The sequence below is a fragment of the Diadema antillarum genome, unplaced genomic scaffold, assembly GCF_040938485.1.
Source record: "Diadema antillarum isolate AM-2024a unplaced genomic scaffold, OU_Dant_1.0 seq00001027_RagTag, whole genome shotgun sequence".
Lineage (NCBI taxonomy): Eukaryota > Metazoa > Echinodermata > Echinoidea > Diadematoida > Diadematidae > Diadema > Diadema antillarum.
The window spans coordinates 354,724-373,652 of record NW_027271861.1 but is presented as its reverse complement, the minus strand read 5'-3'; the positions used below and the strand labels follow the sequence as shown (position 1 = coordinate 373,652).

At 37.4% G+C, this 18,929-nt stretch overlaps 1 protein-coding gene and 1 non-coding gene across 2 annotated transcripts; one reads left to right on the top strand and one right to left on the bottom strand.

The window, feature by feature from the left end:
- The first annotated feature begins 463 nt into the window (after nucleotides 1-463).
- Nucleotides 464-5,646, top strand: LOC139742851 (oncoprotein-induced transcript 3 protein-like). The gene is made up of 5 exons (XM_071653367.1): nucleotides 464-637; nucleotides 1,049-1,266; nucleotides 3,299-3,401; nucleotides 4,652-4,838; nucleotides 5,477-5,646. The coding sequence occupies exons 1-5, from the start codon at nucleotides 464-466 to the stop codon at nucleotides 5,644-5,646; spliced, it is 852 nt and encodes a 283-aa protein (XP_071509468.1).
- A 4,604-nt stretch (nucleotides 5,647-10,250) lies between these two features.
- On the bottom strand, nucleotides 10,251-10,320 carry Trnas-acu (transfer RNA serine (anticodon ACU)). The gene has a single exon. It is a non-coding gene; the product is annotated as a tRNA-Ser (tRNA).
- Nucleotides 10,321-18,929: the final 8,609 nt, after the last annotated feature.

The following is an 18,929-nucleotide window of genomic DNA, read 5'->3' as shown; positions in this document are numbered from 1 at the left end:
AAACTAGAACTGTGAACTCTTTTGTCGCTTACCATTCTTTTTTATGAGCCTAATTATGATAATAATAATGATAGATAACACGTATATAGCGCTTAATACTGACGTTTCTAAGCGCACTAATACAAAACAAATATTGAATTAAAATAAAGCATATGCTAACAAATATTAGGATTGAGAAAATGGACAAGTTTTCAGCAATGATTTAAACTTATCAAAACTGTCATTATTTCGGATATAAAGAGGGAGTTTGTTTCTAAGAGATGGAGAAACAACTGAAAAAGCCCTATCACCATAACGGGTACAGGTGCGGAGACCATGTGATAGTTCCTTTCTTCAGTTACATTCACATCACTATCATTAGGATTAATTTCGTTTTACACTGGTAATGATGAGGATAATCGTCATCATTGACACCTGCGTACTTTCTCTCCCTCTGTGAACTTTGTAGCAACTTGACGAAGACATGGTTTATTCCAACGTTGTGACTTACTACCGGCCACGCCCAGAGGCCGATGACGCTAAACAGGTGATCACCCGGGAACACTTTCTACGTATTCCAGTCAAGTGCATTCTGGAACGCAAACAACTTCTGAGTGAGATGTTCACGCCGCAGCTCGGAGAGGTCACGTTTGAAGAGGTATAGATTTCTGTATAGATACTTCAGATTTTGTGTAACTTCTGTGTTCGTGTGAAGCATTGTCGTTGCCGCTTTTTCCTGTGTGAAAGGCCATAGTATGTTGCTATAATCGGTCTCACGAATTTGCTACCAATTGCTGTATTTTCTAACTAGGAAAGCAATTATATTAATTTTGATAAGAAAATATTGAATATATGTTTGTATAACGTATCCATTTATTCGATCTATCATTACACTGAAGATATAACCCCAAATTGTTTCGTAAATCAGAATGTATCTTAAGCCTTGTTACCTCTTGTTACGAAACACAGACTTAGGCGAAATAAGAAAAAAAAATGTCTTCATAGTCTATCAGATGTTATCAGTGTCCTTGGAATCTTTGTGTGCATGCTTTCTTAATTCTATTGATAGGTTGGCTTCGGAGAGTTCACGTTGACTCTGCAGCGCTATGAGGATGAAAAGTTCGACATCGTGGCCAACGACTCGGCTCTGATACCTCTGGGTACCGAAATCTTCTTCGGCGTGGAGCTCACATCTGTCTCTGGCCTGACGCTCTTCATCGATTCCTGCTGGGCCACGCCCTCCACAGACCCGCTAGACACCCTGAAATACGTTCTCTTTGAAGAAGGGTAAGATCACACTGACACTGACCTCTATTGAAGGTGTACGTGTTCGGATACCCATTCATGTTGTACAAACAAGTGATGTCGCCGCGCCGCCATCTCACCAGGCACACTTTATGGGCATGATGGGGATTTGCACGCATTTTCCAACAGAAATTGTCCCTAAGATCACGTGATGTCGTGAGCTCGGTACGCAGATGTTTGGGCAACATACGTGGTAAGATGGCGGTGAGATGGCTTCAAACAGGTTGACCTGTGAGATATACAGATACCTCCTATCAAGATCAGTGGGTAAGGCACTTTTTTGTCTTTTCATTCAAATTCAAATTCAAACTTTATTTTCACTTTTTTTTTTCAACAGAATGTACAAGAAACAATATGATAAATTTGACATGCGAGTCGTTGATAAGATACATAGCCAGACAGGGATAACAACATGTTCATGCCTACTTGTTCACTACAAAAAGAAACATACACTCTATTTATACACTCCGCGAAAAAAAAAGTGGAGGTACCCACTCAAAAGACTATGCTAACATGTGGGTACCTCTTAGGGAAAGGGGGAAATAAAGGGGGGGGGGTGAAAAGCTTACAACTACAAAGAGTGCGGGAAACTGGAAAAGTCGGGAATAGAAAAGAAAAAAAAAGAAAGCAAAAGTGTGAAAAAAGGGAACAGAAAATAGGGAGAAGAGGAAGAGAGAGAGAGAGAGAGAGAAAGAAAAACCTAAATAATTTTGATACATACACCAATAGCGAAAGCCCACAGAGACAATTACCCAAGCGTTTTTTAGCCTTTCGGATAAGACTTATGGGGTTTCTCACTAATATTGATTCCAGTCTTCTCTTCGGGTCGTTGGTAGTAGTGGTTTTGATCTCGAACAAGGCACTTTGTCATCACTCCTTAATCAGTCGAAGGGAAATTAGAACTGTAGTTTGTCTCGCGGTTATATGTTTGAATACATTTCGTTAGCTTCCATACATTAATCATGAGAAATGCTGTTAAACTCAGGCGCAAACACCTACCTGTCGTTATCAATGTTTTCAAGTCCATGATGTGTTGAGACAAACAATTGAGCATTCTTGTATTTGATTTAATCCATTGGATATCAAAAATACCGAATGTCAGTTCCATTGTTAGATACCAAATTCCGATTTTCCTACTTTTGGTTAAATGATTAAAAAGATAAGGGAGTTATCATGTCATTTTCATATTCCAAACACCGTCTGCACTTTCTCAAGAGAGTCATCTACGATAGTATGAATCGATGCCTACCAATTTGTCTATGTGTTCGGTCATTATGAATGACAGAAGAAGAAAGGTAAGTCTAAAATGTAACCAGCGTTTAATCATTCACTGAAGCCAATTAATAAGCAACAAAGTTTCATTTCCATGTTTGAGACTAAGAGAACATGTTACATCATTTTATCATGCCCTACTCCGATCAGTTTGGCGTCCTTGTGTTCTGCATAACTGGTTATAGACCACTCACTCTTGACACGGAATAACTACATCTGTTACGTGCAGCAGAATTATTGTTTCATTTCATCTCCGTTTCTACTTTTGTGTTTTTTTTTCTTCTTAATGTTTCTCACATGCGACCTTTTATGAGGATTTATATGTCGTTTATAATGAAATATCAAGAAAACCAAACGAGTCAAATCAAAGTCGTGTATATTGCCAGATAGATTTTGAAATACAATATGATATCAATTGTCGGAGTCGTAACAGGCCATTAACAGTTGAGAAGAACTTCGAGTTCACCAAGTTCGTATCTTTTGTCTGTTTCCTTTGTGCTTGTTAACCAATATACCAATCATCATATTAATATGTTAACAGAAACTTCAACACTGTGACAATATTCCGAAACATCAAATAAAAAAAATGTTTAAAAAGACATGAGCAGTCGGTCACAAAAACAGGTCGTCTTGATTATTTTCACTTTGGTGAATGAAGCAAAAATTTGTCATATTTGTTCATGACTTTTTATGCGCAGTAAATATAAATTTGGATATTCGTTCTTATGTTTCTTCTTCTTAGATGTGCAAAGGATCAGACAGTTCGTTTCTTCAACAATCTTGGCACCCTCACTTTGAAAGGATTTCAAGTTGATGCTTTCGCCTTCTTGGGTGATTACTCGCAGGTAAGCACCATGCAAGATCACAGATGGTAACCGTAGATATGTTTAACGAAACAGCCACTGAATACATTGACATTCATCGAGAGAACAGACATAGAAAACAAAATCCAAGGTAATGGATAGTAAGCAATGAGTCAATCTCTGACACTGCCCTCTATGTGCAGTAAACGGAAAGTTCTATGTATAGACCAATATTTATTGACGTCGCGTTTCAAAGTATCGAGGATCTTTTGACAAACGTGTATCAGGGCAGGTCTGTTGTTATCATGACATAGTGACAGCTACTGGGTATTATTGTTTTTAATGGTGTTCGTTAAATCATGGGATAGCAAAGAATAACATTTTCCCTCTCTCTATCTCTGTTGGATGACAGCTAAGAGGGCTATTGATTGGTTAAGCGAAACTGATATTGATTCGATGGGCTATTGTGCACTTCGAAAGTACAAACATTAAAGGACAAGTTCACCTTCATAAACATAAGGATTGAGAAAATGCAACAATATTAGTAGAACACATCAGTGAAAGTTTGAGGAAAATTGGACAATCGATGCAAAAGTTATGAATTTTTTAAATTTTTGTGTTGGAACCGCTGGATGAGGAGACTACTACAGCTTGTGAGTCATATGCGTACAACAGTATAAAGATAATATAAAAGAAAATTCAACATATTTTCACTTTTTTCGCATAATAAAAGAGCAATTGACTTGCCTCTTTCTAAAGGCAGGGGGAATAATATTACCCATAACATTTATCGGTAACGAGTCAGGGGAATGTGTACTTTTTTCAAAAGATGGAATTTTGTGAAATTCTCTTTATATTTTCCTTATATTGTTGTACGCATGTGACATCTAAGTTATTCATACACTGCAGTAGTCTTCTCATCCAGCGGGTACTGCACAAAAACTTCAAAAATTCGTAACTTTTGAACGGATTGTCTGATTTTCCTCAAACTTTCAATGATGTGTTCTACTAATATTGCTACATTCTCTCAATCCTTATGTTTATGAAGGTGAACTTGTCCTTTAAGAACGAACGACGTACTATACAAACAGAAAGAAACCAAATATAAATCAAACCGAAAGAAAACTAAGATTTGTGTCTAACTTTAACTCGCTTTAATATGCCTGCTTGTCAATCATGTATGTGTGTCTGTGTGTTGGTCTGTGTCTTGTGTGTTTTCTCCCACTACTCCTCTTCCTCCTCTTCCTTCTTCTCCTCATTCTTCTTTCCCTTTGTCTCGTTCTTACGGATAGGTGTTCGTTCACTGCTCCGTCTTGGTGTGCGACGCCGAGGACTCGGGCTCGAGGTGTCTGCAGGGCTGTCTGTCGAGGAGAAGGCGTGGACTTGGCGGGACAGGTTCCCAGTCGACCCCTCATACCATTTCTCTGGGGCCGTTTTACGAGGATCACAGTCCGAATCATGCCGGCAATAATGCTGCAGGTATGCTGGTGTATTGAAGATTTATGTTATGATAATAACGTATAAACAATAGGACGGTGAAATAAAGAATCTTTATTGGGCAAACTTAACAATGCCAACAATGTGATGGCGACGACAAGCATTTCCATGAACAAGATAAGTATTACAATGTATAATATATAAGCAGAGAAGAGAGGAAATGCCATAAATAAATTCATATAAAATCAGCACTAACAACAAATGCAATGAGCGAACGAAGGTCCAGAAATGAAAAATCAACGATTACAAACGGAGACACGACATAAGCTGTGAACGTGTATTGCGTCACGTAGCACACAATGTCGCTGTAATGCCTCCCTCAGTCGCTTGAATTTTAATATTTTACTGAAATATTCGTGACCATTTATTTTCAATTTGATACTCTTGATTCAATTTGATACTCTCCTCTTCCTTTTTTTTTCATTCTTGTGTCGTTCTATCTGTCTATTAATTAACCTTTCATATCCGAAACTAAGCAAATATGATAAATGCATGTTGTCATTATTCAACAACACCAAGACTACTGAACTTCTACCTCCAAAAAGAAAAAGTAATTTCATGCTGCCTAAATAGGTGTGTGGAAAATGTCGCGAGTGGAATTGTCTGCTTTTAATCCGCAGAAGCTGTCGGACGATATCCAAGCACTGCGACTGTCGCAACGATCGGATCAGTCGGTATCGTCATCGCCCTCATTGCCCTCCTGGTAGTGGTGGTCAACAGGGGATTCCGTAATCGTCCGGGATCCCTGGGATATCGGCAGGTGGCATTCGAGCCGACAAGCCTTGAGTAGTCCGATAATTATTGATAAAGTTTCAGAAACTTTGGTGAATAATCGCCAAAGTTCCTGCTCGAGGACATATTAATTTTATTGTTTTGATTAATGTTACATGATTTTAAAAGAAGCAGCGCATGTAAGCCTTGGAAATGATACAGCGAGAGTAATAACATAGTGGTAACTATATTGAAACTCAAAGCGATATGTCTTGAAAAAAAAAACAGAACTGAAATATCATGTCATTCTTAACAAGATTAGACTTTAAGAGCGGCATCAGGGTATGATACCCTGATGCCGCTCTTAAAGTCTAATCTTGTTTAGAATGACATGATATTTCAGTTCTGTTTTTCTCCTGAGCGACAAAATAATCTGTAAGATGTTTAAAGTTAATCATCCCAATAAACATTCCTTATCGCCAGGAAACAGGACATGCATCTTAATATCCTCTTTCCCTCTTTTTTTTTTCCTTCAGGACTACGCAGTCTCTACATCTCGAATTATGCTTACTCAAATGAATTCTCACCGATTTGTTTCTCTTGTTTGAAATTGTATGTGATTAAATACTATTCAATTGCTTACTATATATGTCAAGTTTAACGTGAAATGTGGGAATAAATGAAATGAGATGACATGAAATCAAAATTGAACGACTCTTAATCAAGACCGACGCTGAAGATTCATGGTTTCCTGAAAGTTTTGCGAAATCAAGCAAAGAGAGAGAGTGAAAGAGTGGAATGGGAGACAAGCTTGCTGAGATCAAACTTTATATGTTATATATCTATCTATCTATATATATATATATATATATATATATATATATATATTTGTGTGTGTGTGTGTGTATACATATATAATCATTAAAAAAGGTGTAATTTCACGCAGCAAAGAAACACAAAACGAAGAAAGGTCAAGGTCAGAAAAAATGCCTTTCTCATATGACGTACCCAGTTAAGACCCTAGGACCAGAAAAATACCAAAACAGAACAAAAGCCCATCAAGTTTAAAAAAAACCCACTAAGATATCACAATTGTTGATAAATCCGACATTTGAGAATAAACATACAGCCACTTTTTTTTTCGCACTTAGGACACATTCACACACCCTTTTCATTCTATTGTAGGATGATATACCATATTAACTGATTGGTGTAATACATAAGACGTCTGCGAGGAGATCAGGGGGTCGTAAGTTGGAATCCTGCTTGAGTATTGCAACTGATTGACAAATTGGCACTGATCAAATCAGTGCTTATTTACGTCGGTGTAGCACAATATTTTGTCAGTCAGTTGAAATAAATGCAAAACAACTCGAAAGAAGAATATCATAAATTTCAACAAATCTTTTTTTTTTATCTGGGGGTGCAGAGAGAACATGTATTTCAGTGCGATTTTAGTCACTGGCTCATTCATATTATTATGATTGTCTGTATAATTCAGGCTTATCCTTTTTTTCTTTCACTGTAGCTCAAAAGCGGAAGAGGAACAAGAATATTTTAGAGAAATAGTTTGCAACCCTGTGGGGTAATTCTGAAAGCTTCTAAAAAGAAGTCTTCACGCGTAGGTCTGTACTAGGTCATGTTGGTACAAAGTTGTAAAATCTTTAACCCCAAATGTTACTCATTGCTGTTGAAGCTGTTTGATCCTTGATATAATTATAGTAGGCAATTGACTAGATCAGTACTTGAGAATAGTCTTTAAATCGTCGCCGCACGGTCGTCTCCGATCACTCTGCCAATTGAAGGAAGCACCATGGAGACTAGGATAAAGAAATGCTGTTCATTTGTAAATCTACTGTACGTGACTATTATCTTACTTTCTCGGATTGGTGTCATCGTTTCAGGTAATCGGTCAACTTTTCGAAGCTTATATCTTTTTTTTTTTTGTCTCATGACAGGAAACATTATCAGATTAATAGTTGCGTTTTTCTTATTTTTGTTCTACTGTCTATTATGTTTATTTCTTCTTTATCGAAGCCTTCAGATTTATCTTTGAGTATGATTTGATTCATTCGTTTATTCTCATTGTACATTGTTGCATAGTTACTGTTTATGTTACTTTGATACCTTGATGTTTAGGGCAATAGTAACACATTCTATAAAGTCCTAGATGAAGCAAGCTACATGTTATCGCACACAAATTCACACACCCACGCACACAACATAATTATTTCTAATACAGAATACCGACATACAAAACATATGGCAAAAGATTGAAGTTTTAGATCTTTTAAAGATTACAATCTTTTGCCAAATTTACCGCAGCTATTGAGTCCCTTTCTGTACAGTTTGCCAACGTCCGGTTTTTGACAACTCATTTGGAGTCATTGTAGTCCCAGACCAAGAGAACTACACAGACTGGTTGAGGATTGACTTTACCTGTATGAACGGCACCACGCCATCCGGACCTGATTACTCTTACTGCGCGACACATGGCACGTGGAATCCTGATGTGTCGACCTTTACATGTCTAGGTAAGTTTCTGTATGTATAATTTGCCGCAATGCCGTGACCATTGACATCCCAATACCAGTGCTGTGGTCTACACTTGTAATGCACCACATTCAAGAATAACGATTCGGTAATGATCCTGAGATGCTGGATTTTGCCGAACTGTAACTTCTTTTCTTATTATCCCAGTGGAACAGGCCTATTCTACACTACGGTACTCAGACAGAATGTCATCTCTACACTTTACCCTTAAATGCCATCAGAGACGTGTATACAGGTTATCAAATTAGCTCCTAACATATTATGTCCTTTATTGTTGTCCTTCCTCTGCAATATTTCAATAAATAAAAAGTAAACGGGATTTGAATAACGAATCTATATACCTATTAGGCCTTGGAGTTCACGTGTTCCATGTATAAGTGTAACCTTGTACCACCAAGTTAAAAGGAGTTGCTATAAGATTTTGTACTTGAGACCAAAAGTCAAATCAATCTTTAAAAGTTGCATATTTCTGATTCACTAAAGAAAAAATAAAAGCACTTATTAAATGCATATGTGTAAGTGTGTGTGTGTGTGTGTGTGTGTGTATGTAATGGGATTGTGAAACTTACATCAATCTCACTAAAGCATTTATTTTGATTATATCAACGTATCAAAGCTACGGCTAACTGCCAATGAAAAGTTATCCATGTCTGAGTAGACTGCTTGCTACCAAATTTCTTCTACTCTTCACTTCTTTGATCCTGACATTGCTACTGAATGAGTGTGTTGGGTGTGCACTGTGTGTGTGTGATAAGAATGTGGTGTGTGTGTGTGCATAGTGTACGGCTGATAAGTTTTTTTTGTGTGTGTGTGTGTGTATTTTTTTTTCATTCTCATTTTTGCACAATATGCTATTTAGCAAGTGTATTTTGTATAATTTTGTTTTGGGCTCCAACAACAAGCACCAGATGCTTCAAAGGGGTCCCGGCATTAATTTCCATAATATGTGCATGTATGTTTATACACATTGCTTTTGTTTTTACTGTGTACATAATGTACTTTTGATTTATTTTGTGCCGAATAAATTGAAAAGATTAGAGGGACTGTACAGTACTGGTTGAGGTGGGGATTCATCTTTTGAAAATTCCTAAGTGAGATAATGAGAAACCTCTTATGAAATATGAAAGAGCATTAAGAAGGATTCAATGTTTGTTTGATGAAAATTGGTTTTCAAATGGCCGAGATATCCAAAAAAGTGATAATAATAAAAGACTACAGGCCACGCCTTTTATTAGGATCTCTTTGTTTCACCTTGTTTTTGGATATCTCGGCCATTTCAAAACCAATTTCTCGCAAAACGTTAAAAGCTAAATCCTCACCTCGACCAGAACTGTACACACCCTTTAACATACACACTTCTCAACAACTCATGATTAAGACAAAAATGTGCAGTACTTGTGTTCAATTTCAAGAGCCCATGTCTGAGTAAAGATTGAAAATATTGAAAATTCAGCAGCTGTATTCGAAAATAGGAAATTTGAATGAGTTTAGCTCGCTTAAGTTTTGACAAATAAGAATTGATCTACAATATGAGACAAGATGGAAAACAGAGCACATGTATTTTACATGTAAAACTGGACATGAAAAATGTAACTGGCTGAATGATGGTAGACACACTATAATGAATATAACTTCTATAGACATATGATAATTGGTGATCTTTGATAGTAATTTTTATGTCACTTTCCCTCGCGAAAAGCGCAATGTCTGACATCAAATCTCGATGATGACATCGACGTTACGATTTGGTCCACTGACGGATACAGCTACGTGAATCAACTTATTGACGATGGTGCTTTAGTTCATCTTTCATGCGCTGTTCCTGGCGACTTTCATGGGGGAAACAGTGTACAGTCTGTTCAAATGGAACGCTTGTGGACCCAGCATCGCAATACTGTGAAGGTATGACATAGGGCTCAATCTACCAACACCAGTACCACATTACATTTAACTGTATATAGTAGATATACAGTGTATGTATTTTTCCTTAACAAAACAGGTTTCGTATGATGGTGATGGATACAGTTTTTTTATGTTTATAATAAACATAACATATATATATATATATATATATATATATATATATATATATATATATATCAAAAGTGGAAACTTTCAGCAAATAAAATGATTTTCCATCGGGATTCGAACCCAAGACCGGAGTAGTAGTCCGGTGCTCTACCGACTGAGCTATAGAAAGCTCGGTGTTGGTCTCATAACCCTTGATTATCCTTGCTCGTGTGGTCAGAAGCTATATATAGTGTGTGTATGGTTGCCACACACATTAACCTGACATAAGCCCAAAGGATGGAAATCAACGTTTGGATAAATGCGAGTGATCGCCGAAGCCATGAAGCTATTTATTTATGTATTTTTTTTATTTATTTATTTTTTTTTGGGGGGGGGGAGGTAAAATAAACAAAGAAAAGGGAAAACTGAGCAGACATAAATGATAAATAGTTAAACATTTGAGCAAAGAAAAAACATATATATATATATATATATTTATTTATTTATTTATATATATATATTATACATAATGATATAAACAGTACATTAAAATTGCATTGTTTCTCTGGCCAAACTTGCGACAATCAAAATGATTGCAACAGCGACAGCAGCTAAACAAAAAACAAAGGATGTTCCGATATTGCGAGGACAGTAACCATAATGAAAATGAAAATCATGACTATATTACTGATAAAAATAGCGCAGATAAAAAAAGTGCACCACCAAAAGCAACAGAACAGAGTATTGCCAACTGTTACCCGCTCTGAGATCTTACAGTGAAGCCATGTAAAGGGACAGTGTGTAAGTTAATAACCGAAATGAGCCACCTGGAAATAAAAAATACAATAAACAACCCAGAGCAAAGTTTACACTATTCGCCCAAAGTAAACGATAGCCGTGGTATGATTTCTACATCTTCTAGCGTATTGCCAGGCACCAAAAGGAGAAGATTTAATCATCCAGCCTCATCCAAAATTCAACGTAAGTGGCGTCCTTTACTACGAAGACGGGGACACAATCACCGTTTCGTGCGAGTATGGATACGAGGCAATTAACTGTTCTACTCAAAACTGCACCAGTGAATGCATGGATGGAAGTTGGAGCTCAACGATTTCTACTTGTCAGGGTAAGATTGACACATCGTGATTAATGTTATTGCATATAGAACATACCAGATAGTGACATTAATTCTTTGTACGTCGTTAGATTGGTATTTTCAATGAGAATCTAATTCATATATATTTTCGCCTTCAAATGAGACAGTGATGTTTGTTTTTTTTTACTTCAGAAGTAGCACCAACTCTTTGATATTTGACTATACACATGAACTTACGTAAAGTGCTTTAGAATCTACTTGAGTGATAACCCCCCCCCCCCAAAAAAAAAAAAAAAAAAAAAAAAACCAAACAAAAACCAAACAAAAAAAAAAAACCAAACAAACAAATAATGATAATAAAATGTACGTATACTGATATCTAGCTAGGCACTGAAATTCTATACATCTATCGAATTCTACGATGTGAGAAAATATTGGTTACCATAATCAATAATGTTGTAATTTAATTAATTTCAGCTTTCACTTTGAAAAAGTCGAGAAATCGTGTTTATATTGCCTTGACCAATTTGATTCACTTGTTTGTATTGTCGAGAATTCGGTTTCTTTTCTTTTTCTGGGGGATTTGTACTTTAATTCAAAGAATAACTCCGTTGTAAGGTTTGAAATTCCATGATTTGGAATATGATTAAGTTCATCTGTAAGAGAGCTGTTCGTAAGGACCTCATGGTTAGTAAAAGACTAGTAAGTAATATCTCACTCTCTCATTTCTTCACAGAGGTACCAACTGTTACCCCACTTTCAACAGTCACGGCGGATATCACAACCAAAGTCTCTTTACCTGGTGTGTACAAATCATACACGGCACATACCATGCAGCTCCCAACACACACACACACACACACACACACACACACACACACATACGCATAACTTACCAGTCATACCCATCCCACCAAAGCATAACACCGGAGCAACCACCCCGAGCCGGGGGCGACAATCTTTGACAGGGCGACAATCTTTGTCGCAACAATTTTTTTGCCATCATATAGATTGTCGCCATCGAGGTCAAAAATTGGGAACTGCACAAGCGTCACAGATTGTCGCCAGACGACAGTCTTTGACGGGGCGACAATCCTTGTCGCAACAACGTTCTCCGCTCCCCTTGCGTCGTTAGATAACGCTTGGACGCAACGTGTAAAAAATAAAATGGTGCCTCTATCAGTGCATGCATGAAGTAGCTCTTTACGTCGTGAATTGAGCGGACGTAAAAAATAGCCAAGAACGCGTAGTGAAAATCAGACCACGCGAGCTATAAATAGATCGACTTTGATTTGCGATTTTGCGCATGGTTGGAACACAATTTCCCCCCTCTGAACGTCCCCGTCGCGAAAGTCTAAAGCTCCCTTTAGACGTTATACAACGAACCATGAAAAAATATAATTATTTACATATATATATGAATTAAACAGATGTATTCTATAAACGAATAACTTACAAATGGCAATTCGAATCACAATTCAAATCCATTTGTCAATTTATACTACAAATAATCTCACTTCAACATAGATAACTCGATTATAGACCAACCCTACCAACAATTTCTTCACGAGAAAGTTTCGACATGCAGGGCCCTACCAAACCTATATCCCTTGAATGTATTACTTTGGATCATGCAACACCTTCTTACTTACAAGGGCATATACATAAAAAAAGGAGTCGAAAACAGGACGAGTGAGCGATACGTGGTTTTATAGATTGGATAAAGCCTGCCAGTAGCTAACCTACAATATGTAGTGATTAATACATGAATAAATAGATTGATCAATGAAATGAATAACTAAACCTAGTATGTTATCCGAACGCTCTTGTATGATCATACGTTCCGTTTGAGAATTAGGTCAGATTTTGATTTAGGTTTGATCGTACATCGAGCTACAAGACTTATATGGTGCGCGGCATCATCATCTCAGATACAGGTCGCCATTTCCGTGATCGATTTGCGTCAAAATTTCAAAATCTTATTCTCATCAAATGCAAGCAAGATATTATTCCGAGGGGAAAGGTTCAGGTGTAAGTTTCTTCAATTTATCTCACTACAATGTAGAAATGTAAATTCATTTAAAGGGGATGGCTAGTAAATGATCAGTGGGAATCAGTAGGAATGCTGGGGGATGATTGTTCCAATTCTTGTGGGATTCATTTAAGAGTGCATTATATATCTATTGTTGTGAGTAAAGTTATGTGCAGTTGAATGCCCCGTCACTTTACAAACGTGCTAGCATGGAACCATTAAACTGCACATTACTTGAATATGGGACCATTCTGAAGCAAATATTTTATATATGTACTCTTAAATGAATCCCACAAGAATTGGAACAATCATCCAACAGCATTCCCACTGATTCCGACTAATCACTTACTAGCCATCTCCTTTAATATGCCTTGTCCTCCTTTGACTACTTAACATAACAATGTCGGAATTTCGGAGCTTGGGTATTTTGTTCCATGTTCATCGTATCACTGTCGGCAACCAGGGACAGCCTGGTGGTAGTGTCGCTGTCTGGAGAGCAGTAGATGACAGGTTCGAGTCCCACTGGTTCCTTTTTGCCGACATGTCTGTTAATCTACAGATCTGCAGTTGTGATCTTAACAAATTTCCTTTGTAGAGGGAGACAAATTGAAGATGAATATGAATATGCTCATCATTATTTTATCAAAGTGTTAAGTTGTGAATGTCTCATGTTGATTATAATGTTTAATATGTCGCTATTCTTTCATGACGCTGTATTTCCATTTTTGAGACTTGGTAAAAAATCAGATAGGGTCGTAATATCATTTTTTGTTTTGATCATTCAATTATCATTTGTAATAAGAGTCAACGTGAATAATCAATTCTGTTAAATATTGATTACTCAAAATCTTGTTTGTTATCTTATCGTTAGAAATATGGTTCTCGTTACTGGTTCGACCACATTATACTGCATAAATTCGACAGACATTGTATATATGTATACTAGCAGCACCCGTGGAAATCCACCGGTCTGAGGGCCTCATACTTTTTTAATTGATGATAATAATCTTTTGCCCCGTTTTTATTAGTTAAAAAGAAAGAACTTCACTATTTTCTCCTTCCTTCGTTTGCACCCTCTTCTACCCATGACCATCCCCTCCCAACACCTGATCTGAGGACCCGGTCCATGTGGAATGGGACTTTAAGGTAGCCTCGCTTGCTTTTATCACAGATCAACTTGGGTTTTGAGATGTTAGCAGCACCCGTGGAAATCCGAGGGTTGTCTACTTACCCCCTCCCCCCCCCCAGCACTAATATCCGTGGTAATCCATTGATTGTCTTTTGCTCCCCCCCCCCCCCCCCGACACACTTTTGGCTAGAAATAAACAATGTTAATTTAAAAAAAAAATCAGAAAAAAATGTTCCCCATAATGCGTATGACTTCCCGGGTTCTTGCCCAAAGATTCTTCCCGTCGAAGCACGGGGGGGGGGGGGGGGGGGGGGGTGGGGGGGGGGGGGTGCCATTGACATTTGCCCTGCATTTCTCCCCCTCCCTTTTCTATTGAACTGACACTATTTCCTTTATGTCTGTTTCTCAGTTCTCTCTCTATTATTCTTTCCACAAAAAAGGCTCTAGAGGATTTTCAGTTGACAGTAGTTGAAATTTTGCTCTTAGCGCTAAACGAAAACAATACTATATCATCATATTTCGTTATAATTGTAGCAACATTACACCTTATAATCTTTAAACAGGTTGCCAACGTCCGGTCTTTGACAACCCATTTGGGATCATTGTAGTCCCAGAACAAGACAGCTACACAGACTGGTCGGCAATTGACTTGACCTGTATAAATGGTACCACACCATCGGGACCTGATTACTCTTACTGCCATGACATTGGTATATGGAGTCCATATGTGTCGACCTTTACATGTCTAGGTAAGTTAGGGTATATAAACAATTTGCCACAATGCCGTGACCATTGACATACCAATACCAGTGTCGTGATCTACACTTCTAGTGCACCAGATTTAAGAATAATGATTTGGGAATGATTCTGATATGATGGATATGGCCGAAATCTAACTTCTTTTATTATTATGCCAGTGGAACTGTCCTATGCTACGATACTCAGACAGAATGTCATTTTTACCCCTCAACCTTAAATGCCATCGGAGACCTGTATGCAGGCTATCAATTTAGCTCTTAAAATATGTCCTTTATTGTTGCCCTTCCACTACAATATTCAATAAACGTGATTTGTATAACGAATTTATTATCATAGCTATTAGGCCTCGGAGTTTACCTGTTTCATGTAAGTGTGATCTTGTATCACTGAGTTAATAGAAATTTGATGGATAGGATTTTGTACTTGAGACTAAAAGTTAAATCAATCTTAAAATTTGCATATTTCTGAGCCACTGAAAAAAAATGGAAAGCATTTATTAAATGTGTGTGCGTGTGTGCGTGTGTGTATGTGTGCGTACGCTCGTTCGTGTATGGCAGCAGGAGATTTAAAACTCTAATCACCATACTCGTAATTGATTATCAATTAAGCTTACCTCACTTTCACTAAAGCATTTATTTTGATTATCTACGCATCAAAACTACGGCTAACTGTTATTGAAAAGATTAGACCTACATACTTCACAACTATTCATTATTAAGACAGAATTTTATGCAATACTTGTGTTCAGTTTCAAGAATCCATGTCTGAGTAAAGATTGAAAAGACTGAAAAGCCACCAGCTGTGTTTGAATATAGGAAATTTGAATGAGTTTAGCTCTTTTAAGTTTTGACAAACAGGAATTGATCTATGATATAAGACGAGATGAATAACAGAGTACATGTATGTTAGATGTAAAACTGGACATAAAAAGTGCAACTGGCTGAATGATGGTAGACATACTATAATGACTATAACTCCCATAGAACATACAATTGGTGATATTTGATCGTAACTTTCATGTCACTTTCCCTCGCGAAAGCGCAATGTCTGTCATCCAATATAGATGATGATATCGAGGTAACAAATTGGTCCACTGACGGATACAGCTACGTGAATCAACTTATTGACGATGGTACTTTAGTTCGTCTTTCCTGCGCTGTTCCTGGCAGTTTTCATGGGGATAACAGAGCAGTCTGTTCAAACGGAACGCTTGTGGACCCAGCATCGCAATACTGTGAAGGTATGCCATGGGCAGATAGGGCTCAATCTACCAACACCAGTACCACATTGCATTTTACTGTAATAGATATATATTGTATGTATTTTCCTTAACAAAACAGGTGTCGAATGGTGGTGATGGATATAGTTTTATAAGAAAATGGCGAGAGTTTCCATCGGGATTCGAACCCAAAACCTCCGGATTAGGAGAACGGTCATGGAAAGCCCTAGTTCGGTGTTCGTCCCATAACCCTTGATTCTCTTTGCTCGTGTGGTCAGAAGCTATAGTGTGTGTATGTGTGCCACACACACATTAACCTGACATAATACCAAAGGATGAAAATCAACTTTTGGATAATTGCGAGGGATCGCCGAAGCGATGCAGCATTTTTTTTTAAAGTATATATTGAAACAAAAAAAAAGGAAAACGGGCCAGAAATAAAACAAAAAAAAAAGGAAAACTGGCCAGAAATAAGTGATAAATAGTAAAAACTTTGAGCAAAGAAAAAAAAATAAACAGCACAATGAAGTTGCATTGTTTCTCTGCCCCAGCCTGCGACAATCGAAATGATTAAAAAAACATAACAGCAACAACAGCTAAACAAAAAACAAAGAATCCTTCCGATATTGCGAGGGCAGTAACCGTATTAATGACAATGAAAATCATGATAATATTAATGACATAAATAGCACGGATAAAAAAGTGCACCACATCTAACAGCAACAGTTATTGCTAAGTGTTATCTCTGAAATCTTGCAATGAAGCCATGTAAAGGGACAGTGTGTAAGTTAATAACCGAAATGAGCCACCTGGAAATAAAATACAATAAACAACCCAGAGCAAAGTTTATACAATTCGCCCCAAGTAAAGTAGTACATCCGTGGTATGATTTCTACATCTTCCAGCATATTGCCTGGCACCAAAAGGAGAAGATTTAATCACCCAGCCTCATCCAGAAACCAACGTAAGTGGCGTCCTCTACTACGAAGACGGAGACACAATCACATTTTTGTGCGAGTATGGATACGAGGCAATTAACTGTTCTACTCAGAACTGCACCAGTGAATGCATGGATGGAAGTTGGAGCTCACAGATTCCTACTTGTCATGGTAAGATTTACACATCGTGATTAATGTTATTGCATACAGAGCCTACCAGATAGTGACATTGACTCTTTGTACGTCTTTAGATTGGTATTTTCAATGAGAAGCAAATCCGTGTAATATTTTCGCCTTCACCTGAGACAGTGATTTGTTTTGTTTTGTTTTGTTTTGTTTTGTTTTGTTTTGTTTTGTTTTGTTTTAACTTCAGTAGTAGTAGCAAGTCTTTGATATTTGGCTACACATGAATTTAAGTATTAAGTAGTGCTTTAGAATCTATTTGAGTGACGACAAAAAAAAAAAAAAAAAATGTTCAAACTGATATCTAGCCAGGCACCGAAATTCTATACATCTATCAAATTCTACGATGTGAGAAAACTATTGCTTACCCTAATGTTGTAATTATTAATTCAGCTATTAAAATGAAAAATGAAAGGAATCGTTGTTAACATTGCCATGCCCAATTTGATTCACTTGTTTGCATTGTCGAAAGTTTTTTTTTTTCTTCTTCTTCTTGAGAGATTTGTACTTTCAAGGAACAACTCCGTTGTGGGATTTGAAATTTCATGATTAGGAATGTGATTAAGTTCATCTGTAAGAAAACTGTTCGTAAGGACTTTTCATGGTAAATAAAAAGAATAAAGTGTTGTCTTTTTCTCTCATTTTCTTCACAGAGGTACCAACATTCACCCCACTTTCAACAGTCACGACGGATATCACAACCAAAGTCTCTTTACATGGTGTGTATGAGAGATTCGTTAATAGAATACATCTGTTTAATTCCATCTATAATGTTTAATATATATACATATACATATACATGTATATCCTTATATATATATATGTGTGTGTGTGTGTGTGTGTGTGTGTGTAATAATGCTACCCGAATTGGTGTAAATATAATTTTTTTAATGGTTCGTTGTGTTACGTCCAAATGGAATTTTAGATTTTCTCGACGGGGACGTTCAGAGGGGGAAAAATATGTTCTGATCATGCGCAAAATCTCGACTCAAAGTCGATATAGCTCGCGTTGTCTGAGTTTTCACTACACGTTTTGGGCTATTTTTACATCCGCTCAATTCAAGACGTAGAGGGCTACTCCATGCACCAATCATTAACCGACCACTAATTTTACCGATAAACTCTGTTTATCAAGCGAAGTTTATCAATAATCACGGTTGTTTCAGCTTTTGGCGAGAGGGGCGCTAGTACGGCGCTGTTTAGCAGCTGCAGTGCAGGCGTTGAACGCGTTGAACGGCACTGATTAGCTGAATAAAGACGTGGAGCTCAACGCGCTAGTCGCTGGCTTGCGACTAGTCGCGATGGAAAAACTCCCACGTGAGAAGTCTCTAAGCTCTGAATCTGTCAGCTCCGCTGGCTGCCCATTTGTACCATTCGTGGTCATGACAAAAACAGCGAGAAAAATAATCGTTGAATGACGTCCGTTGAATTTAGAATATTCGA

Coding starts and splice junctions, on each gene's coding strand:
- LOC139742851 (XM_071653367.1), top strand. CDS start 464: ATGGTTTATTCCAACGTTGTGACTTACTACCGGCCACGCCCAGAGGCC. Junction 1,267..3,298: donor TACGTTCTCTTTGAAGAAGG/GTAAGATCACAC, acceptor TCTTCTTCTTAG/ATGTGCAAAGGATCAGACAG. Junction 4,839..5,476: donor TGCCGGCAATAATGCTGCAG/GTATGCTGGTGT, acceptor TTTAATCCGCAG/AAGCTGTCGGACGATATCCA.